Raw genomic sequence first — 25,005 nt, forward strand, 5'->3', positions numbered from 1 at the left:
CATGCGCCCGAGGAGGGGCGGAGACCGGAAGTTCGGAGGCGGGGCAAAGCGCTCCAGACAGCCGGCTCTTGCGCTAAGGCCGGGGGCGCGCGCCAGTGCGCGCTCGTTCGCGCGGCGGGCTGCGTACAGTAGTGACGGCCGCGCGGGAGCGGTCACATGACCACAGCGGCTGCCTGTACAGTAAGAACCCAATATGGCAGCGGCGTTCGCAGTGGCAACAGCAGCAGGACCGGCCGCCCCGTAGACCTCTTCCCCCCCCCTCCCCCGCCCCACTGCGCGCCTCCGCTGCCGCTCCTCGGCTGAGTTGCTTCTCCGGTCCGACTTTCCCTTTCTCCCACCTTTTCCCGGCACCGCGGGAAAAGCAGTGCAGGGCGCAGCAGGCAAGGGAAGGCAGCCGGAGCCGGGGCACGGAAGCCTCCGAGTCAGTTCAAGACCCGACATGAGGGAAAAGGGCCGTAGGAAGAAGGGCAGGACCTGGGCGGAGGCCGCCAAGACGGTGAGGAGGAGGGACCGGAGGGGGGAGTTCTTTTTCTCGCCGGCTGCTCGTCGCATGGAAAGGGAGGTCACTTGGCCCCGCGACCGGGCAGAGGGGCACGAAAGCGCGCGCAGAGGGCGGCGGTTAGGGTCGCCTTGGCGAGCCCTAAGGATACCGAGGCGCCGGTCGCGCGGCTGCCGCTTCTCACGGGGGATGTAACCGGACCCCTTGGTGTTTCAGTCGGGGGTTGCCAGTCGGGGGTCAGGTCGCTGTCGCCCCCACACTGCTAGCCCTTGTTTCGGCACCGTGTGTTGTGCTTGCCCAGTAACCGGTTCTTCTCCCTTGTGCGCCTTGGAGAGCCTCGATTGGATGCAGACAGGAGGAGGCTTGTGCGTGCATCCAGCCCCGGAAAGGAGAGGGGAGCGTTGGAGCTCGGTGGCGTTCCTTGCGCCGGAGCGGTCGTGCCATCAGACCCGGGGCCCCCTGCTTATCTGGCTCAGGGAGCCAACGAGAGGTCCTAAGGCTTTTGTGTTTGCCGTCCTAGCTGAAAGTGCTAGAGGTGTTTAGAAACGAAGTAACAGGTGGGACTTGGAGAATTTTTTTTTTCTGTTTCCGTAGAGACCTACTCTGAATAAGGCAGCAATGCATGGTGGGACGTGTAGTTTACCCGGCCTTCAGTTTTTTTAAGCTTAAATGAAGGTGGACAGACGAAACTGTAGTTGGGGGCACCCCCCCCCCCCCCCAATTTTGTTTTTACGGACTTTAGAAGTCATTTAAGAATGAACATTCGTGAGAAGTCTTGTTTTGAAAAAAAAAGTTTAAAACGGGTATTTATGAAGAAACGGAACTTGAAGGAGAAACTGAAAATTCCATCATTGAAGAGTGTAACAAAAATAACAGGACATTAAATATTATATAGCATTTCAACCTCTTTTATAAATAGAGAGCATAGTGGGTTCTAATAAATGAGCCTTGTAGATTTAAGGTGTATTTTCTCCGTGTGTGTGTGTGTGTGTGTGTGTGTGTGTTAGGGGGTGGGGCATGTGCGAATGTCCACAGAGCACAGTCAGCTGAGAGGACAACTTGTGGGAGTTGGTGTAGGTTCTCAGGATCAAACGCAGGTCATATCAGGCTTGGTGGTCAGCACTTTTACTCACTGAGTAATCTCGCAGGTCTTGGTTTATTTATTAATTTATTTTCTGGTTTTCTGAGCAAGGGTTTCTCTGTATTTCTGACAGTCCTTGAACTCACCGTGACTGTAGACCACCGTTTGTTTCCTCTAGAAGACAGACCAGGCTGGCCTGGAACTCAGAGATTTTCCCCGAGTCAGCCTCCCAGATGCTGGGATTACAAGCTTGTACTACCACTTCCTGGCTCCTGATTTATATTTTTAAATGAGACTTTCAGAATTCAAAAGTAATGTTCATCATGGAGAAATTTAGAAAACTATCAAAAAGAAAATAAGAATTCAGTCAATTTATTTTTTTACTGCCTAGTCCTTTTTGTTTCCCCAAATCTGAAATCAGTTATTAATTCAGTCTGTATTTTGTTTTGTAAACCATGTGTATTTGTATTGCTGAATGTTTTTCCTATTTACTTATTTTTGGGATAGAACATAAGTGATTGCTTCTTTCCTTTCCCTCATTAGTGCTGGATTTATAGGCACACACCACCATGCCTATAATGGGATGCTGAGGATAGAACCCAGGGCATCATGTATACTAGGCAAATGCTCTAACAGTTGAGTTATACCCTCAGCCCACCTAGTATATGTCTTTGTGACTATGTGGATGCTTTCCTCTAAAAGACAACTGTAGCAATGTTTTTTTTGGATGTGAGGAGTTTCTCCACAGAAGTTTTACTTTTTACTTCAAGGGGGCCTCATGACTGCTTCTTGTTAATAAAAGAGAAGGTGCTATTTTAGTTATAAGCCTGCAGATCCCAAAATTGATTATCTAAATTAATTTTACTTATTTATTAGGCTTTAGTTTTTTGAGACCAAGTTTCACTTTGTAACCCAGGCACGCTTTAACATTGGAAGTAGTAAGATTACATCTCAGCAGTCTCTGTGTCTTCTTACTTATTTTTTTGAGACAAACTCTCTTCTGAAGCCCAGCCTAATTAAGAGTCATTGTACAGTCCAGATATACCTTAAACTTGAGGTGATATCTTGCTTCAGCCTCCTCAGGGCTGGAATTGTAGCCACATTAACTACCATGTTTGATTCAGTCTCTACAGTAACTTGTGAGTTATGATCTTTTTGGGTTAAATAATTTAATGATTAGAGATTGTGACAGGAAGAAGAGTTTTGCATCTTTCTCATTTCTTGAAGTAATAAATTAGAACATTTGCTTATTTTGTGCCCCGGATACCTATTTGAAAATAGTGTTGAAGCCGGGCGGTGGTGGTGCATGCCTTTAATCCCAGCACTTGGGAGGCAGAGGCAGGCGGATGTCTGTGAGTTCGAGACCAGCCTGGTCTACAAGAGCTAGTTCCAGGACAGGCTCCAAAACCACAGAGAAACCCTGTCTCGAAAAACAAAAACAAAAAGAAAAAGAAAATAGTGTTGAAAAGATAGAAAATAGATTGGGAAGATGGCTCAGTGTTTAAGAGCACTTGTGTAGGAAGACACCTTTACATATCGTCTCCTCATTAAAAAATTAATTTATTTCACTTTTCTGCTTTTTTTGGGAGAGGGATATCTATGTATGTGTGTAGGTGTGCATGTGGAGGCCAGAGGATGAAATCACATGCTTTTCTCAGTTACTCTCTCCATAGTTACTGAGGCAAGGTCTCTCACTAAATGGAAACTTGCCAGTTGGTCTACATGTTTTTTTCTTTCTTTTTTTTCGGGGGGGGGGGCAGGGTTTCTGTGTTGCTTTGGAGCCTGTCCTGGAAGTAGGTCTTGTAGACCAGGCTGGCCTCGAATTTACAGAGATCCGCCTGCCTCTGCCTTCCGAGTGCTGGGATTAAAGATGTGTGCCACCACCGCCCAGCAGTTGGTCTACATGTATAGCTGGCCAGCTTGCCCAGGGCTCCCCTATCTCTGCTTTCTAAGCACTAATATTATAAGATGGGGTCACCATGCATACCTGGTCTTAAAGTTTTTAAGATTGTATTTTATGTATATGTGTTTTGCATGTCTGTGCACCAAATGAATACCTGGGGTTAGAAGTCTGGTCTTGGGACTGCAGTTACAGATGGTTGTGAGCTGCCTGCCATGTGGGTGTTGGGAACTGAACCTTGGTCTTCTGGAACAGCGCCTTTATCCACTGGATGGTCTTCGTAGCCTGCACACCATGATTTCTGGGCCTTGTGCTTGTGCTGTAAGTGCTGTATGTCATTGAGCCATTTCCCATTCCTCTGTTCTGTTTTATATTTCTCTTGAAAGTCTACATACTCCTACCTTATTAAAGGCTAAAAATAAAAATATACTTCGAATATTTAAGTTAAAAATTTCTAGAGGGCCATGTTGGCAGGGTTATAATCCAGTATGTTGGAGGCAGAGGCAGAAATAATTTGATATTTATTTATTTATTATGTATACAATATTCTGTCTGTGTGTATGCCTACAAGCCAGAGAAGGCATCAGACCCCATTACAGATGGTTGTGAGCCACCATGTGGTTGCTGGGAATTGAACTCAGGACCTTTGGAAGAGTAGGCAGTGCTCTTAACCTCTGAGCTATCTCTCCAGCCCCAATAACTTGATATTTTGTTATCAAGGCCAGCATGGGTACGTAGCCACCCTTGCCCCCCAAAAGAAAGTATTTTCTACAAAAAAAGTATTTTCTAGAAAAAAATAGTATTTTCTACAAAAGGAGCTACTTCTGTTTCTCTTAGATTATGAAGAACTGAGAAAAACCTCAACTTTTCCTTTATATTTTTTTTGGGGGGGGGAATCTTTTCAAGACAGGGTTTCTCTGTGTAGCTTTGGAGCCTGTCCTGGAACTTGCTCTGTAGACATGATGACTTGGAACTCACAAAAATCCGCCTGCCTCTGTCATCTTCCACGTGCTGGGGGATTAAAGGCATACACTGCCCCCACCATCACTTGGAGAGAAAATCTCAGATTTGCAGAACTGCCTACTGCCTTTTTTTTCTTTCTTTTTTTTAATATTTATTTATTTATTATGTATACAATATTCTGTCTGTGTATATGCCTGCAGGCCAGAAGAGGGCACCAGACCTCATTACAGATGGTTGTGAGCCACCATGTGGTTGCTGGGAATTGAACTCAGGACCTTTGGAAGAGCAGGCAGTGCTCTTAACCTCTGAGCCATCTCTCCAGCCCCCTCTTTTTTCTTTTTTACTATTTATTTCTGTGCATTCGTGTTTTGCCTGCATGAGGATGTGGGGTACCCTGGAACTGGAGTTACAGATAGCTGTGAGCTGCCATGTGGGTGCTGGGAATTGAACCTGGCTCTTCTGGGAGAGAAACTGGCGGTGCTCTTAACCACTGAGTCATCTCTCCAACCCCTTTGCTTTTTTTTCTTTTCCTTGGTTTTTTTTTTTTTTTTTTTTTTTTTTTGAGACAGTTTCTCTCTGTAACAGGCTGTCTTGGAACTCTAGCTCTCTAGACCAGGTTGGCTTTGAACTCATAGAGGTCCTCCTGCATCTGCTTCCTGAGTGCTAGGGTTAAAGGCCTGTGCTGCCACCTCCGGGCCCCTCTTGCTTTGATTTTTTTTTTTTTGAGATGTTTTCTCTGTGTAGTCCTAGCTGTCGTTGAGTTTACTATGCAGACTAGACTGACTTCAAACTCAGAGATCCTCCTGCCTCTGCCTCTGAAGTGCTGGGTTTAAATACATGGGCCACTATTGCCCAGCTGCAAACTGCTTTTTCAACCACTGATTTTATCTGCTTTTAAGAAGAAATTTTGTGGGGCCTGGAGAGATGGCTCAGTGGTTAAGAGCACTGGCTGCTCTTCCAGAGGTCCTGAGTTCAATTCCCAGCAACCATATGGTGGCTCACAGCCATCTAAAATGAGACCTGACGCGGGCACACATGGAAGGAATGTTGTATACATAATAAATAAATTAATTAAAAAAAATTTTGTTATCAGTGAAATGACATTCTGTTTGTTTTTATTTTAATACAGGGTTTCATGTATCCCAGGTTGACCTCAAATTCCAAGTAACCTATAATTACCAAGTTCTGAGATTAATAGGTATGCAGTTCCCACACCTGGATTTTGCTTGTCTAGAACTAGGGTTTTGTAGCACATACCTAAAATTCTGTATTTGGGAAGCTCAGGTAGAAGGGTCTCAAAGTTTGAGGCCAGCCTGGATTACATACTGAGACCTTGTCTATACCTTCTTTTTTTCGAGACAGGGTTTCTCTGTGGTTTTGGAGCTTACCCTGGAACTAGCTCTTGTAGACCAGGCTGACCCCGAACTCACAGAGATCCGCCTGCCTCTGCCTCTGGAGTGCTGGGATTAAAGGCGTGCACCACCACTGCCCGTCTATACCTTTTTAAAACAGAGACCCACATTGGAGCACCGGACATAATTCTCAAGGTCCAAATCAGGAGCAGGAGAGAGAGCACGAGCAAGGAGCAAGGAACTCAGGGCCGCAAGGGGTGCACCCACACACCGAGACAATGGGGATGTTCTATTGGGTATGAAAAAGCCTGGGATAAAACCGGACTTGCTGAACATAGCCGACAATGAGGACTACTGAGAACTCAAGAACAATGACAATGGGTTTCTGATCCTACTGCATGTACTGGCTTTGTAGGAGCCTAGACAGTTTGGATGCTCAACTTACTAGACCTGGATGGAGGTGGGGGTTCTTTGGACATCCCACAGGGCAGGGAACCCTGATTGCTCTTGGGGCTGAGGAGGGAGGGGGACTTGATTGGGGGAGGGGGAGGGAAATGGGAGGCGGTGGCGGGGAAGAGACAGAAATCTTTAATAAATAAATAAATAAATTAAAAAAAAGAATATAAAAAGAAACCGTCTCGAAAAATCAAAAAAAAAAAAAAAAAGAAACCGCGTGGCAAGAGGTGAAAAATGTGACTTTAGAAATTGATCAGTGTGGATTGGAAAGATGGCTCAGTGCTGATTGCTCTTCCAGAGGACCTGGGTTCAATTCTCAGTACCCACATGTAGCTTATCTGTCTGTAACTCCAGTTCCAGGGGACCTGACACCCATGGCAAAATGCCAATGCACATAAAAGATAAAAAAATTTAAAAAAATTGATCAATTTATAGCCGGGTGGTGTTGGTTGGCGCACACCTTTAATCCCAGCGCTCAGGAGGCAGAGGCAGGCAGAGTTCCACTTTCATATTCTTTCTACGTGGTATAGTTCATCATTCTATAAAGTTTCTGTTAGTATATATTTTCTTATTTTTGGTTCAGTGTGATTCATTGTTTCTCGTATTACTGAATGTACTTTATTTATTTATTTATTTATTTATTATGTATACAACATTCTGCCTCCATATATGCCCGCACTCCAGAGGAGGGCACCAGATTTCAGTACAGATGGTTATGAGCCACCATGTGGTTGCTGGGAATTGAACTCAGGACCTCTGGAAGAGCAGCCAATGCTCTTAACCTCTGAGCCATCTCTCCAGCCCCTAAAAACTTTTCTAATTGATTTAATGATGGAGGAAGGTCATTGGTTAAATAAAAAGAAACTGCTTGGCCCTCATTGGTTAGAAGATAGGTGGGAGGAGTAAACAGAACAGAACGCTGGGAGGAAGAGGAAGTGAGCTCAGACTCGACAGCTCTCCTCTTGGGAGCAGAGGCCTCAGAGAGACGCCATGCTCCGCTCTCCCAGGCACACGCGATGAAGCTCCGACCCAGGATGAACATAGGCTAGAATCTTCCCGGTAAGACCGGTGCTACATAGATGATTAGAAATGGGCTAAATTAATATGTGAGAATTAGCCTAGAAGAGGCCAGATAGAAATGGGCCAAGCAGTGTTTAAAAGAATACAGTTTCCGTGTAATTATTTCGGGTAAAGCTAGCCATGCAGGCGGCTGGGGTGCTGGGAACGGGGTGCTGGGGACGCAGCCCCGCCGCTCCTAATACAACAGAACGGCACCCAACGCTCTTATTTCAACAATTTAAATAGTATTACATTCTTTAAATCAAATATAGAAGCCCCTGTGGTGCCTCATGTCTATAGCCCTAGTACTCCACTCAGCAGGATCAGAAATTCAAGGCTAGCTTCAGCTATGTAACGTTTGAGGACATCCTGGGCTACCTGAAACTCCTTCAGAAATGAAACAAAAACCAATTCTATAAAATTTATATAAACTCATTATTTAAAAATAAAAACAGAAGTAAGTAATTAATTTCAGTTGAGTCTAGTCTATTGAAAAGTGTGCATACAAAATTAACAAAAATGCCTTGTTTGGAGCTGGAGGGATGGCTCAGTGTAAGAGCACTTGTTTCTCTTGCAGAGGGCCTAGCTAGCTAGGTTCAGTTCCCAGCATCCACATGGTGGTTCATAACCATCTGTAACTCCAGTTCTAGGATCCAATGCTTTCTGCTGACCCTTGGGCCCCAAGCACACAGAAGGTACACATTATGCATATACATGCAGGTAAAACACTCATAAAATAAATATTTTTAAAAATGCTACTTCTATGCTTGACATTTTGCTAAGGTAGTACACGTGCCCTGTGCCAAAGGACCTACTTTGTTGTTTTGTTTTTCAAAGCGGTTTCCTTGTAGATCTGACTGACTGTCCTGGAATGTGCTCTGTGTGCCAGGCACAGGCCACCAATACCTGGCTAAGATTGATCTGTCTGTCCCTATTCATCCATCTAATCTAATAGAGACTGGGTCTCTACATAACACTGGCTGTCCTGGAACTTGCTCTGCAGACCAGACCGGCTTTGAACATGAACTCAGAGATCTTCCTGCCTCTGCTTTCCAAGTGCTGGGGATCAAAGGCATGTGCTAGCACTCCTGGCTTAAGATATACTTCTTTTTTTAATTTATTTTTATTTTTTATACGAGACAGGGTTTCTCTGTGTAACAGCCCTGGCTGTCCTGGAACTCGCTTTGTAGACCAGGCTGGCCTCAAACTCACTGAGATTGTCCTGCCTCAGCCTTCCAAGTGCTGGGATTAAAGGCATGCACCACCACCACCTGGCAAGACATACTTCTTAAAACCAGGCCCTACCTTGCAGGGGTGGTGGTGGCACATGCCTTTAATCCCAGCACTTGGGAGGCAGAGGCCAGCCTGGCTACACAGAGAAACTCTGTAACCAGACCCTACCTTTTCAACATTCCTGCTATCTTACAATAAAGCTATCAGATTACAGATCCATTAATGAATTTACCCTTTGAAGTCATGCCTTCATGATCCATTTCACTAACCTGAACCTCCCCGCACCTGAACACTGACTCATTAGGAACCAAGACAAGACTTGAATCATTTGGGGAGATACTTTATGTCAGAATTATAATCGTGTCTGTGTTGTCATGTGCTAAAAATATTCCATGGCTATTGAGTACCTAAAATGGCCACTGTGATTAAGAACTATATTTAATATTTAATTAAATTTTTTTGTTTTGTTTTATTTTTCAAGGCAGGGTTTCTCTGTCTTGAACCTGTCCTGGAACTTGAAGCTCTGTAGACCAGGCTGGCCTTGAACTCAGAGATCTACCTGTTTCTGCCCCCCCAAATGCTGGGATTAAAGGTGTGAGCCCCCACTGCCCAGTTTATTTAATCTTGATTACTATTAATAATTAGGCTGGGTGGTGGTGGCCATTTAATCCCAGCACTCAAGGAGGCAGAGGCAGGCAGATGTCTGTGAGTTCAAGGCCAGCCTGGTCTACAAGAGTTTAGGTCCAGGACAGGCTCCAAAGCTACAGAGTAACTCTGTCTTGAAAAACCAAATCAAACCAAACCAAACAAAAATCCACCAGTATGTGACTAATGGGTATTTCTGGATAGTACATAGTTAAAGTAATTTTTCCTGTTTATTGACTAATATTATATTCTACCCCCTACCTTCAATACTGGGGATTGAATTTAGGGCCTTGTGTTTGCTAGTCAGGTGCTACATCCATGTCCATGTGCATCCATAGTGTGGTGCCCCTGACCCTCATTTTAAGTTCTGAGACAGTTGCCCAGACTGGACTTGAACATACTGTATAGCCCAGGCTGGTCCTGCATCAGTCTCCTGAGTAACCAGGATTGCAGATGTACTCCAGCATGTCTGACTATTTGTAATTTTTGCCACTAAACTTGGCTGTTCATATCTTTTTTCTTTTTCTCCATCTTATTTCCTGATCTTTAAAATTTTAGGTTTTATTTATATGTATGTACTTGTCTCTCTGTGTGTCTACCATGTGTGTGCAGGTTCCTGCAGAGTCGAGAAGAGGGTGTTTTGATGTGGGTTTCCCCTCTGAATGCTGTGAATGTGTCTACAGTGAAGCTGGAGTTAGAGCAGAGAGCTGCCTGGATTGGGTGCTGGGACCCAACTTGGGTCCTGGAAGAACAAAATATTCTTTTTTTTCTAAAAATATTTATTTATTTATTTATTTATTACGTATACAATATTCTGTCTGTGTGTACGTCTGCAGGCCAGAAGAGGGCACCAGACCTCATTACAGATGGTTGTGAGCCACCATGTGGTTGCTGGGAATTGAACTCAGGACCTTTGGAAGAGCAGGCAATTCTCTTAACCACTGAGCCATCTCTCCAGCCCCCAAACAAAATATTTTTAAACACTGAGTTCTCTCCCCAGTCCCTATTTCCTGGTCTATCTTTTTAAAGACACGTACTTCTCCACTGTTGGGATATTCTTCATGTCAGTTTTTGAGCCTTTTATATATGAAGTAATTTGTTATATTACAGATTTACAGAGCTGTTTCCCTATTTTGCCTTTTGAACAGATTCATGGAGATTTTTCTTTTGTGTCCTATTTTTCTTTTCTTTTTTTTTTTTTTTAAGACAAGGTTTCTCTGTAACTGCCTAGACTTCCTGGAACTTGCTTTGTAGACTAGGCTGGCCTTGAACTCACAGAGATCTACCCGCTTCTGAGCCTTCCACCTGCCTCTGCCTTCCAAGTGTTTGGATTAAAGGCACGTGCGGCTACCACCTGGCCTGTACAAATATTTTTAATTTGTGTTTGGTGTGTGTACAAAGTGAAGGTCAGAGGACAGCTGACCTTTATTTGGGGTGTGTATGCAGAAGACAACTTTTTTGAGTTGGTTCTCTCCTTCTGTGGTTTCCATGGGTTTTGTATGGAGAAAGATAAATATGCCGTGGTGAAGGGAAAGCACTTCAGTCCATTGAGGCTGGACTCCCCTGCAGCTAGCTGCGAAAGGCTGAGTTCATTCTTAAAGTGTCTCTGAGCTTTTACCAGCACTCACTGCCAGACACACACACACACACACACACACACACCAAAGAATAACCTTGAACTTCTGATCCTTCCACCTCTGCCTTTAAGTGTTGGAGTAGATCACAAGAAGACTTGTTCTTGGGCTGGAGAGATGGCTCAGAGGGTAAGAGCACTGACTGTTCTTCCAGAGGTCCTGAGTTCAATTCCCAGCAACCACATGGCGGCTCACAACCATCAATAATAAGATCTGGTGCCCTCTTCTGGCATGTGTATATATAATAAATACATTAATTAAAAAAAAAAGAAGACTTGTTCTTTTATTATTTATTGTTCAGATTCTGATATTGTATCTTTTTTGCCTTGAAAACTTTTAGCTGTTCTTTTAGTGTTTGCTAGCAACATACTCTTAGTTCCTTTTTGTGGGAGAGATCCTTGATACCACTTCCAGGTTTGGTGATTCTATAAGAAGACACGTGGGACTCAGCTTTTAGTCATACTAATAGTTGTTTATTATGGCAAACGATTCAGTTCAAAACTGGGGATGGTAGAAACAGACTGTGGTATATGGGCCTATGATCGCAGTACTTGGGGGATATGGAGGGAGGCAGGATTTGGATTGAGATTTTTTTTAAAGGAGGGAAAAAAAGATAAATGCACACAAGCATGAGTACCTGTGTTTGGGTCCTTGGCATCCACATAAAAAGGCAGGAATGGTAGTGTATGCTTGTAATCCTAGACTTGGGAAGGAAAACAGGCAGATCACTAAAATTCACTGGGCAACAAGTGAGCCAGGCCTAAGTGAGAGAATGTCTCAAAAAGGAAGAGGGAGGGCCACTAAGGGAAATAAATATACTTGAGGTTGACCTTTGGTCAACCACCCACAGGCACACATACATAAATGTGTATTTACACAGAAAACTCAAATTGAAGTGAGTAGAGTAAAATGTGGAGGAAGGTTTCTAGTGTTTTCTCCAGAAATGAATTAAGACTAGGAGTAAACGTTGTCTACCATGAAACAGAACCAAGGAGTTTTTATTGAACAGCAGCACATATCATGGTTCCCAATTTCTAGAAGGAAAGCAGATGTTCAGTAATCCCATGTTTTGTACAGAGCATTGCTCTCCAAATCCAAGTTTCCATATACCAGCCAATGGTCATTTTGGAAGCAGGACAAAATAAGGATAATAGTTATTTCCTTGTTCTGTTCTTTTCCTTTTCTGCAATATTATATATAAGAATAACTTTATTTTTTAATTTTTTTAAGATTATTTTTCTGTGTAGTTCTTGCTGTCTTGGAAATCGCTCTTAGACCATGCTGGCCTTGAACTTGAGATCTGCCTTCCTATGCCACCTAAATGCTAGAATTAATGGTATGATCACCACTGCCCAGGAAGGAATAACTTTATTTTTAAAAGTTTTAAGCATGTATGTGTATGTGTGCATGTGTGCACTCCCTCGCGTGATGCATGTGCCTGTGCCTGCAGAGGTCAGAGTTCTTGTATCCCCTTGGAGTTAGAGATACACATAAGTAGTTGTGAGCTACTTGATGTGGTGGGAAATGCTCTAGGGTCCTCCAGAAGAGTGTTTTGTGTTAGTATTCAGGCCTGTGGACTGACCTGATCTTAGTAAAAGTCCTCAGCTGTGCCACCAAGCACCACCTGTGCATATTCACTATCTTCCCTTTTAAAAGGGCCCTGCCCACTCCCACCCCTCCCTCTTTTTCTCTACACGCCTTTATCTCTCTGCCTCTCCCTCTTTTTTGCTTTAATTTTTTATTTTTGAGACCGGGTTTCTGTGTAGCTTTGGAGCCTGTCCTAGAACTAGCTTTTGTAGACCAGGCTGGCCTCCAACTCATAGAGATCCACCTGCCTCTTGCTTCCCGAATGCTGGACTCTCTCCCTCTTTTCTCTCTTTTCTGTCCCCAGAGGCCTGTCTCCCCTCCCCCCCCATTCACTTTTGCCCAATAAACCCCTCCACCTGAGCTTTCTCCCTCCTTTCCTCCGTCCTTCCCTCCCTTCCTCTCTCCCTTTCTTGATGCAGGGTTTCTCTGTAATTCTGGCAGCTCTGCAGACCAAGCTGCCCTGGAACTCCTAGAGATCAGTCTGCCTCTGCCTTCTGAGTGCTGGGATTAAAGGTGTGCACCACCACCACCGCCCAGCTTGTTCTGTTTTCATTTTGAAGTGCCTACGTTCCTTTCTTTCTCCTTCTGCCATTCCTTCCTCCCTCCCACCAGGATAGTTTTCCTGTGTAAAGTTCAGTTTCTGACTTCTCATAGTGTTTTATGAAATTCATAGTGGGAAAGCAGCGTCTCGATTCATTTTGTTCCTTAGTTGCAAACATCAGGTAGTATAAGTTTGAATGATGAAGCAGTTGTTAAAACTGTATCTGACTTTCATGTTGGGATCAAAATTTGGAATGGCTAAGATTTCCTTTTGTCTTGGTTTGGAAAGTTATTTCTGTCATTGGCAAAAGTAATTCATTGATTCCAATTCCCTGTTTATTTTGATGTTCTAGGAAGACTTAAGATGGTTGTGAGCCACCATGTGAGTCTTGGGAGTTGAACTCCAGACCTTTGGAGATCAGGCAGTGCCCTCAACTCCTGAGGCATCTCTCCAACCCTATACTCTTGTTTTTAACCTTTCTTTCCCCCATGTTTGATCATTGTCATAAGAGTAGTTTGTAAATTCTATTTTTGTAGGTTGAACAGTTCCAGTAGAATTTGTGTGTGTGTGTGTGTGTGTGTGTGTGTGTGTGAGAGAGAGAGAGAGAGAGAGAGAGACAGAGAGACAGAGAGACAGAGACAGACAAGACACTGCCCTCCTGTGGTTAGAATAAGGTAACTGTTTTGGAAAACTACTAGCCTACACAGCTTGTGATAAGAGAATATAATATAGTATGTCTCCTTTGGGATCCTTCCCACCTTCATAAGCTTTCCTCACTTTTCCTTAATAAATCTACACTTGCTGAAGTTAAAAATAAAGAATGTAATTGTTTAGTCTTTTTACTCCGAAATATTTTGATTTTTCTTCTTAGGTTTTTCTAGTATATGTATATATATTTCTCATTTTCATATTTTATTAGGGGAATTAATATAATTAATTATAAGCTAGGCAGTGGTGGTGCACATCTTTAATCTCAGCATTCAGAAGGCAGAGGCAGGATTTCTGTGAGTTTGAGTCTAGCCTGGTCTACAAAATGAGTTCTAGGAGAGCCAGGACACATAGAAATCCTGTCTTAAACCCTCCTCCCAAGAAAAAGAATTAATTGTAAACAAATTGTTATGAAAGTGCTCTTACCTGCTGATCCATCTCAGCATCCCAGGTCCTGTTTTTGTTTTGTTCTGTTGCCCAGCTGACATGGAACCCATTATGTAGCCCAGAGTGACGTTGAATTTTCTGCAGTATTCATGTCTCTCCTAAGTGCTGTACTTATGGGCATGAACCACTTTGAGGGGGAGACACTCTACATATTTAGTCTAGGCTGGCTACTTACTAACTCTTTTTTTAATATTTATTTATTTTCTTATTTATTTATTATGTATACAATATTCTGTCTGTATGCAGAAGAGGGCGCCAGACCTCTTTACAGATGGTTGTGAGCCACCATGTGGTTGCTGGGAATTGAACTCAGGACCTTTGGAAGAGCAGGCAATGCTCTTAACCGCTGAGCCATCTCTCCAGCCCCTTACTAACTCTTGGTACTGCTGCCTAACTCTACAGTGCAGGAACAGTCACGTACCATTCTGGCCAGTTTAACCAAAGTACTGTTGCATGTAAACACGCATGTTTTACTCAGGATAGTTCACTCTTGTTTGTTCTTGCAGTATAGTATAATTTCTGAACAGAGCAGCAATTTTTTATTATGAGTTTTGAAATTTATGATTATTTTCTATTTCTGTGTGTTTTTGTTTAACTAGTAGAAGAAATTAGTTATTTATAGTGAAATTGCAGAAAAAAGCAAGGCTAATAAATAGCCCAAGAAAAGCATGCTATTTGTTTATTTCATATTCATTAGTTAAAACATTAATTTTAGCCTTTTTGATCTATTTCTGCTTCAGAATTTAACTTACTGTTTGATTTATGGAAGAGTTCTGGGTAAAGTCTCTAGATATATATGTTTTAGATCTAGTTATTGGCATAGTTATAATAACACAATTATAAGAATGAGAACTTAAGAATTCATTATATTATTTCCTTGTTTCTCAGGTCTTAGAAAAATACCCTAATACACCTATGAGTCATAAAGAAATTCTTCAAGTTATCCAGAGAGAAGGGTTAAAGGAAATCAGGTGAGTTATTAAAATACTACTAGTAATAATTATGCTTGTATTTATTAGTATTCTTTGTCTAAAGCATTCATTGATTAGTATGATATACTTTATGAACTTCCAGTTTTTTCAGCTGTCAGTCCTTGGGGTTTTTAAGTCATAGCATTTATAAAACTAAAAATAAGTAAAGTAAATCCTTATGAGAAAGTAACTAGCTGTCTTTCAGAGCACATGCACTTTGATTCATAGGAAAACCTGGAGTCATCTTTAAACCATCACCTATCACTTCGTGCTTTGTATATACTGAGTTCAGTAATTGGGTAAAAATTACTACATGGCAGTTTCAGAAGTAGGCAGTATAAGAAGAAATAAGATTTATTAAAGAAATGGAAAAGATGTTTGTGTGTCAAGATGCTGGGCATCATGACATAATGCCTATAGTCCAAGATGCTTGTCAGAGGCTAAGGCTGGAAGATCACTTGATCCTGAGTTCTAGACCAGCTTGGATAACATAGCAAGACCTCTCCCCCCAAACAAACAAACAAAAAACCAAATAAATAGGGCTGATAAGATGTCTCAAGGAGTTAAAGCTCTTGCCAGTTCGATGACCGAAGTTCAGTCTCTAGAACTCAAAGTGGAAGAAAGGAGATGACTTCTGAAAATTGTTCTTTGGTTCCCCCCCCCCTTTGGTCTCCTGTCTCTCTCTCTCTCTCTCTCTGTCTCTCTCTCTCTCTCTCTCTCTCTCTCTCTCACACACACACACACACACACTCACACACACACTCACACACACATGTTTAATAATCATTAAATGTTTAATGTGTTATTAGGGTCAAAGATACTACTCTTTGATTTCTAAGATTCTTATTAGCATATAATAGTCATTGCATAATTAAGACTGTCATTAAGAAATGTTAAAATTATTTCAGATTCATTGTGAATATTGAGAAAAATTTGGCCATCTACATTGGGAATATTTCGTTAACATAAGACATTTGAAACAAAAATAGACCAAAAGATGTTAGGTATGGTGGGGCACATTTGTAATTTCAGTGTTCAGGAAGCTGAGACAAGTGCCTGGCCAACCTCAGCTACTTGTTGACTAGCAGACTGGCTGCGCTACCCAGTAAACTCTGTGTATTACTTTGTTGCTGTGATAACATTATGACCAACACATTTTATAAAAGAAAGCTTTCAGCTGGGTATTGGTGGTGCAGGCCTTTAATCCCAGCACTCGGGAGGCAGAGGCCAGCCTAGTATACAAGAGCTAGTTTCCAGGACAGGCTCCAAAACAACACAGAGAAACCCTGTCTTCAAAAACAAAAACAACAACAACAAAAAAAAAAAAAAAAAGGAAAAAAGGGGAAAGCTTTCAATTGGGGTTATAGTTAGAGAGTGCTAGAACAGTAGTTGAGAGCTTACATTGATTTACAAGTATGTGGCACAGTGAGCTAAACTGGGGGAATTATGTGGGTTTTTGAGACCTCAAAGCCAGTGACACACATCCTTCAAGAAGGCCACACCTTCTAAACCTTCCTATATAGTCCCAACAGTTGGGGACCAAGCATTTAAGTATACGAAGCTATAGGGACCATTCTTTAAACTACCATATTCTGTTTCACAACACCCAACCAAAATAACATACAAAGCTTGTGGTGTGTGTCGTGTCACCTCCACCGCTACCCCGAGGTAGGTTTTCTCTGGATAGCTTTTGAGCTTCTTCTGGAACTCCCTCTATATACCAGGCTGGCCTTGAACTCAGAGAGATGTACTTGCTCCCCCCTGCCACCTTGCCCCCTGTCACCTTCCGAGTGTGCCACCTGTTAAGTATTTTTCTTAAATGACCAACCTCTCCACTGATATAGTCATTCCATTCAGACAAAATTAAAAGATGCCCATGTTTAATGGCTGCCAGAACTCTTGGGTGGCCTCCTGGGGGAACATGGAGAGGGAAACAGAGAACTGAAAGACCACAGGAAACTGGGAGACTCTCTAGGGCTGGGATTAAAGGTGTGTGTTACCATAATCTGGTTTGCAAGACTGACTAGTGGGACTGTTTTACTCTCAGATCTTTAGACAGTCTTTTTTTTTTTTTTTAAAAAAACTTTTTTTTTTATTTATTTAACTTTATTATGTTTGTTGGTGTGGAGGTGTCAGATCTCATGGAACTGCATTTTCAGACAGTTGTGAGCTGCCATGTGGGTGCTGGGAATCGAACCCGGGTCCTCTGGAAGAGCAGTCAGTGCTCTTAACCGCTGAGCCATCTCTCCAGCCCCTAGACAGTCTTTATTTATTAAAATAGAGTTGAAATGCCACTACAGTGTCTTTCTCCTCCGGTGGCTATATGGCCTCTCTCTGACTCTGCCTTCTTTCCTCCTCTGCTCAGAATTCTTGCCTTGCTCTACTCTGCTAAACCACTGGCCGAGACAGCTTTATTCATTAACCAATAAAAGCAACACATATACATAAGGACTTTCCACACCAGCCGTGGGCATCCTAATGATCCTTAGTGGCAATAGGAGCCACATAATGTCAATCTAGACTCTGGCTGCCACAGTACCACAGACTCAGGTATGACCCTTGGGAACAGCCTGGAACTGGATGACACCATGGTCCTGGGTATGACCCCCAGACTCCAAGTCCATGGGCTTTGACCTAGATCCCAAGCTTCTGTATGGGGCGTAGTGGCCCAAAGACTTCAACATAGACTCCAGGGGCATCTGGACCACTGACCCAAACATGGCCCCAGGCAGCAGCCTGATTGACATCCTGGTTCCAGGTGGAAGCACTGGCCACTCAGATTAGAATGACATGGTCCCTAGACCCCAGGTTCCATGTGACTTTTGGTGGCAACATGGGCCACGGAATTCAACACAGATCTCAGCTGCAGTAGGACCACACACCCAGACATGGTCCTCAACAGCAGCCTGGGTCTGGTGGTCACCATATCCCCAGGTAGCTCTGAAGGCTACCCAGATTGACATGGCCCCAGTGACAGTATGGCCCCTGGATACCAACATGGCCCCCAGTGGTGGTCCAGGCCACTGGAATCAGTATGGCCCTTGATGGCAACATGAGTCATAGACATCAACACAGACCCTGGCTTGAGTAGGGCCATGGACCTAGATATGGAAGTAGACATGGCCCTAGGCTGCATCCCGGCCTGGATATCACCATGGCTCTGTGTGGCAACAGATCCCCCATAAGCCTACGCCTCACTGCATTCACCATAGCCCCAGGTGGCAAGCAGGCATCCAGCACCAGCCTACTCCTCACCGCCTTTGTTTATTCCTGTATGCCTTTTTTTCACAGCACATGAATCATTCTTTTTTTCCCATTTTTCACCACATATTTTCTCATCATTATGGGGTTCACCTGTCTGACACCTGGCTAGCCTCCATTTGAGCAGAACTGCACGGGGGTAGGGGAGGTGTTGTGGATATCTTTCCGCCAGCCAGGACCTTGCAGCCCCCCTAGATTTTAATTTTCTTCAAGATTTTACTTCAGATTTACTGATTTTTGTGGCGCTGGGGCTTGAATACAAGGCATCACTGAATTCCATATAGGCGAGAGATCTGCCCCTGAGTCATGTACCCGGCCCTTAAGATCTTTTTAATTTGTTCTTTTCTAGAGCAAAAATTCCCCTTCTGTGTATGAGGGGCACAGTAAAGAGATCACTGAAATAACTTCTTCATTAGGGAGAAGGTTTTTATTGTGAGTAAGAGAAAATATACAGAGACATCTGGAAGAGTCCAGAGCAGTGAGAAAGTAGACTGGTCACAGCCAGGGCTCTTGGCAAGAGAAGTCAGAGAGCATGGACTGTAAAGCATGCTTATTATAAGGTGGACAAAAAGCTGGGGGAGGAGAGATGGGCCAGGAGCTAATGTGGACTTTGAAATGTGTTCCATGCGTTTGTGATACCTAGGGAGCCTGGAGGCCAGCATGAGTTTCATATGTTGATAACCGCAACAGGTATATGTCAGTAGAGAGCTCATTTCTGGATATGTGAACTTTCTGAGACCGAACTGCCCTTCCCTTTTGAGCTGATGCTGTGGCAAATGTCTATATCCAAGCTTCTTGGGAGGTTGAGGTTGTAGTATTGCACATTTTTGTCTAGCTAGAGTAACCTAGTAAGATAAGACCCTGTCTCAGAAAGAAAGAAAGAAACCAAAAATTAGAAAAGGGCTGGTGAGGTAGTTCAGCAGTTAAGCCTGGCAGTCCCAGTTTGAGGCTTGAAACCCACATAGTAGGACAGAATCAGCCTCCTGTACATTGTACTCTGGCCTCCCAAGTGTGTACCTATCATATTCAGGTAAACCCAGCCACATAAATTTTAAAAACAGAGCAGAAGAAAAAAACTTTGATTGTGGTCATTTGTCAATAGATTAAATTAATTAGGTTTATTTCATTGATATGAAGAGTTATAAATGAGTATACCTCACACCCCTCCCCGCCCCCAAGGTTCCTCTGTGTGCTTTTGGAACCTGTTCTGGAATTCGCTCTGTAGACTAGGTTGGCCTCAAACTCACAGAGATCTGCCTTCCTCTACCTCCCGAGTGCTGGGATGAAAGGCGTGCACCACCATTCCTGGCGCTTACCTCATTTTGATGATGTAATATCTTCCTGAAAATTTTGAGTGTAAACATTTATAAATTAAAATGCTAAAAGGCTGTTTATGCAGGGTGGTGGTGACTCATGCCTTTAATCCCAGTACTCAAGTTGGAGGCTAGCCTGGTCTACAGAGTGAGTTCCAGAACAGCCAAGGCTACATAATGAAACCCTGTCTCTGAACCAAAAAAGAAAAAAAGTCTTTTTTTTTTATTTCTTTAAAACCCTTCAAGAAATTTAAATGCCTATTTAGAAGTGTAAAGCACAGACTATTTTAGAAGTACAGAGGAGAAAAAGTTCTTGTAATAACATGTGGCTGCTGATTGTGTTGTGTTTAAAATCTGAGTTACATTAGTGTGCATTGACTCTAGAGTCAATTTGTCTTTCTTCTTCCTTATTATTAAAGCGGTGCTGACAAATCAGTCCATTGCCTCTCAAATGCTAGCATACCCCTCAGTCTTTTTTTTTTTAAGATTTATTTATTTTTATGTGCATTGGTGTTTTTGCTTGATTGTCTGTGTGAAGATACCGGATCCTCTAGGATTGGACTTAGAGACAGTTGTGAGCTGCCATGTGGGTACTGGGAATTGAACCCAGGTACTCTAGAAAAGCAGCCAGCATTCCCAACTACCAAGCCATCTCTCAATCCCCTCTCCAGTTTTTTTTTACTGTTTTTATGTATTTCTAATGTCTCCTACTGTTCTGTGTACTGAATCTTAGACTCTGTGAGCCAGCATGCTCTCCAGCCCTAGTACTTAATTGACTGGGTGTTTTTGTACCGAACTATTTTACGTCGTTTATTAGTTTTTTGACTATAGCTTTTTTTTAAAGCAATTTAAGAAAGTATAATTTCTAATTAAAATCTTCCATAGGCCTCTTATTTTGCTTTCTTTTTAGATGCTTAGGTTTGTTTACATATTTTCTTTATGCTAGAGCCATATTTTTATATTCATACAAGAAATCAAATTCAACACTTCATTACTTTTGCTTTCTGGTGTCTTAATGGTTTATCTGTTTACATCTCTTATTCTTCATTGATCCTTTAAGTTCAGAACTTCCCTCCTAGTATATATAGTATTAAAAGACTCCTTTTAAATTTCTTTTTAAGGTTAGTATCTAATACCCATTTTGTACATTAGAGGATAAATATTGCATGACCTACAGTATACTCAAGGAAAAGTCTTTTCATTTTGTAATAATGCACTCATATAAGTTGCAAATGTAGATTTCTAAGTTAAGGATTATCCTGGTTAGCTTAATGTCATGTTAAAGGAGAGGCCTCAGTTGAGGAATTGCCTGCCTAGATTAGGTTGGTTAGGTCATGTGTGTAAGTGGATTGTTGTGATTATTAATTGATGTAATAGGCTCAGCCCATTATGGGAAGCACTGTTCCACAGACAGGTGGTCCTGGGCAGCATATAAAAATGTAGCTGAATATGTTCAAAGAATGAGCCAGTGAGTAAGCCAGCAAGCAGTGTTTCTCTTTGAGTTCCTGCACTGGCATCTCTGGATTGCAGTTTAGAAATATGTGCCAATAAACACTTTCCTTTTCAAGTTGCTTTTGGTCTCCTTCTTTTCTTCTCCTCCTCTTTCTCTTCTCCTCCTTCCCACTCCTCCTCCTTGTGATTTTTTTTTGTTTTGTTTTGTTTTGTTTTTGTTTTTCGAGACAGGGTTTCTTTGTGGCTTTGGAGCCTGTCCTGGAACTAGCTCTGTAGACCAGGCTGGTCTCGAACTCACAGAGATCCGCCTGCCTCTGCCTCCTAAGTGCTGGGATTAAAAGCATGTGCCACCACTAAAACAAAATTATTCTATTCTTTATTATGAATTACACAATTTCCTAGATGTCTTAATGTCCTCTAATTATTGAATTATTGTTGTTTGCTTTGTTCTCTCTCTTTCTTTTTCTGAGATGGGTATTGCTGGCTATCCTGTAACTCACTCTAAACTAGACTGGTCTCGAACTAAGAGATTTGCATGCCTCTGCCTCCGTAGTGCTGGGATTAAAAGCCTGTGCCACTACACCTGGCTCTCTAATAGAGTTTTTATTTTTTTTTTTATTTATTTTTTTTTTAAAGATTTATTTATTTATTATGTATACAACATTCCTTCCATGCATGTTTGTATGCCAGAAGAGGGCATCAGATCTCATTATAGATGGTTGTGAGCCACCATGTATGTGGTTGCTGGGAATTGAACTCAGGACCTTTGGAAGAGCAATCAGTGCTCTTAACCTCTGAGCTATCTCTCCAGCCCCCTCTAATAGAGTTTTTAGAAAGGAAAAATAGTGCTGTTCCTGAAATACTGTTGTCAGCATACTTCTTATCTTTGATTCATGAGTAGAAGCATACTTGGAAATGAGCAGGTTCTTCATGAATTTATCTTACCTGCAAATTTGCTGTTTTCAGACCTAGTCCATTTATTGCTAATTCTCATATACCATCAATTTTAATTTTTATTCTGTAGATTGTGGCCAACTGCCTAGTTTTTTTCCTTTTCTCCTTTGGAAGAAGTTTACGAGTATATATAAATAATTGGTTTTTCATTCAGTGCAACCTGAAAGAAGGCACAGTACTACCTATATACATAGTAATTGGCAGTTTTGAGTGTAAGGAGATGTATTAGACATGCTTAGACATGTATTCCTTACCAACAAAATTTATTTACTAGTAGTTATAATATAGTGATATCTCTTAACTGTACAACTAGAGATAATATCTGTTGCATTTCTTTTCTCTCCTATAACTTTCCCCATCACTCACATTATTTTAGTTATAGAATATTATAGTCACAAAAGACAATTGAAAAGGATAATGAATTTTATATCTGATTTTTTATAAATGAAGACTCAAAAATTTTGAGACTTTAAAGGATCCTATAACTAGCTCTGGTTGTTTTCAGTCTATCTTACTGTCTTTATTTTTCTTTCTGGTTAATATATTCTATTATTTATGGTAAGCGTTCACTGTATGCTACATATAATAGCATTAGATTGGTAGTTGCTGATTATTACCCTTTGCATTCTGTTTTTTTACAGTGTCTAAATTCTAGCCTATTAAGTTTATTTTTTAGTTTATACCAAAGTTGTAGGCACTTTTAGGGTTGGTCTAAAAAGCTCAAAACTATCATTAAGTTAAAATGAATTAAGCATTATATCTTGGTGGGTATCTTTTTATTAAAAGATTAGTACTAATTTATGAATTAGTGCTAATTAATGAATCAAATAATCTCATGCCATTCGTTAAATACTTTTGCTCAATCCAGACCACCTGATTTCCCCTACCTCTTATTCAAAAATATATATAACAAAGGGAATAAAGAGTTCATAAGTCATAACTTTATGGCAGTAACCATTATCTCAGGAAAGGATCTTTTTTTTTGGATATTTATCAAGCTAAATTGCCCCAGTTTAAGAATGAAGAACTTTGGGCTAGAGAGATGGTCGGTCAGTGGTTAGGAGCATTGACTGCTCTTCCACGGGACCCAGGTTTAATTCCCAGCACCCACATGGCAGCTCACAACTGTCTGTAGCTAGTTCCAGAGGTCCTGACACCCATGGCAAAACACCAATGCACATAAAACACAAAAATAAGTTTGAAAAGAATGAAGAACATTTTTTGCCTGAAGATGACTTAAAGGTTTTACCTATAACATTTGCTATACACATCTCTGTTTGACTTCTGGATCCCATGGTAGGAATGCAACGGAAGAACCAACACCCAAAAGTGCATAGGCACATTTTGTATTAAGTTGTTAACATGTTTTTCTAAGATTACCTTGTGTCTGTGCCTCTAGACCCAGCAGCAGCAACAATATAATCTTATCTACTTTTTAATTTTCTATCAAATTCTTAATAGATCAAAGAGAAGAAAATAATCCCTGAGGCCCATAGTTGATGGCTTTATGATGACTCCTTGCAATAAAAATGCATGGGGAAAAAAAGAGTACTGTTAAAGAATTTACACTGAACTCAAAGTTGCCCTGATAATCACACTGTTTCATGGAATTCAAGTTTTTCACTTGTTTTCTAAAGTAATTTATGTACCTGAATTTGAGTGTGCAATTTTAGACATTGATCCTTAAAACCAACTTATGCATTTTTAAAAATTTAATGTTTTATGTAGCAAAATGGGGATTGTTATTAATTTGAGGGTTGTTAGTATTGCTGGAAGATCAAGGTATAACTTAATTGGGGGAGCTTATTGTTACTTGTAAAGAAAAATTAAATCCTTTTTTTTCCCTCCTCTTGTTTTCTTGGGGTGCATTCCAACTGCAGAAGGTAAGAAGTATTATTTTATTCTAAATGAGTATTAAGCAATTATAATGCAATCTTTTACAAGATTTATTGAATGTGCCTTTGTCTGCATGTATTTTACTTTATAAAACTATCTGGTACAGAAATGAAGTAATAGTGATATAATATAAATGTTAGTTACTAAAAGAGATTTTTTTGTTTGTTAATTTTTATAATTTGTAACTATTACTTGGCCATAATTTTAGAAACTGTTGGCATTAAGGTTTATCAAAATTGTCATTTGTCTTACAGCAGTGAAGTACTATTTAGGATGTACTTAATAAAATTATATTTATTTTTATAATTATATTTATATTTATTAATGTAATTAATAAAAATATAAGAGAGCTGTGTGTGCTTTCTATTGCTTATGAGATTGGAAATATTTGCTTGACTGATAGAAAATATTGTAAATTGTCTACCCAAATGATATTACTTTAAACCAGGCAGAACAGATTTAAATTCATAATCTGAATCTTTTACTGAATTGACTTTTCCTCTGTTTGTCCGTCACTTTAGACAACTCTTGGTTATATCAATTCCCTTTTTTATAGTATAGTTGTGTTTTTCCTTTAAATTTCAGTTATGACTTTGATGTAAGTCTTGAAGAAACATCTGTGTTTTCATGTCATAGACATGCCATTTTGCTTACAGCTTGAGATTAATCTTCTTAACTTCAATTAGTATTCTGTTAAGTTCATTTGTAATAACTCATTTTTAAGTAACAGGTTTTGGATAAAGCTTTATTAATATTTAAATTTTAAGTTGTGTGTATGATGTGTGAATATTGTTATATATGTATCGTGGTGCTCTTGTGGCAGGTTCTTTGATTTTGGTCTGTTAGACCCTTTACAGGTGGTCGTGGTGGTGTTGTCTTTGAGGACAGAGTGACTGGCTGGGCTGTTTCATGTCTTCTGGTCTGTTTTGTTTAAAGCAGGGCCTTACTAAGCTCTGTCTCAAAATTAGATGTGTGCCACCATGCCCAACTTTCTCTGATTTTAACCCCACGTGCCTGATACTACTATTAGTATTTGTTTTTGAGGTTTGAAGT

At 41.3% G+C, this 25,005-nt stretch overlaps 1 protein-coding gene across 1 annotated transcript in view; it reads left to right on the plus strand.

Moving 5' to 3' along the window:
- The first annotated feature begins 270 nt into the window (after positions 1-270).
- Positions 271-25,005, plus strand: part of LOC121439650 (putative Polycomb group protein ASXL2) — a 78,707-nt gene continuing 53,972 nt past the window's right edge. Inside the window, exons 1-3 of the mRNA XM_041640209.1 lie at positions 271-496; positions 14,994-15,076; positions 18,758-18,760. Of these exons, the coding sequence (XP_041496143.1) occupies positions 440-496; positions 14,994-15,076; positions 18,758-18,760 (143 nt within the window). The 5' untranslated portion in view covers positions 271-439. The remainder of the gene's footprint in view (positions 497-14,993; positions 15,077-18,757; positions 18,761-25,005) is intronic.

The sequence above is a fragment of the Microtus oregoni genome, unplaced genomic scaffold (assembly GCF_018167655.1).
Source record: "Microtus oregoni isolate MIOR12 unplaced genomic scaffold, Mior012 000062F_ref0000492, whole genome shotgun sequence".
NCBI lineage: Eukaryota > Metazoa > Chordata > Mammalia > Rodentia > Cricetidae > Microtus > Microtus oregoni.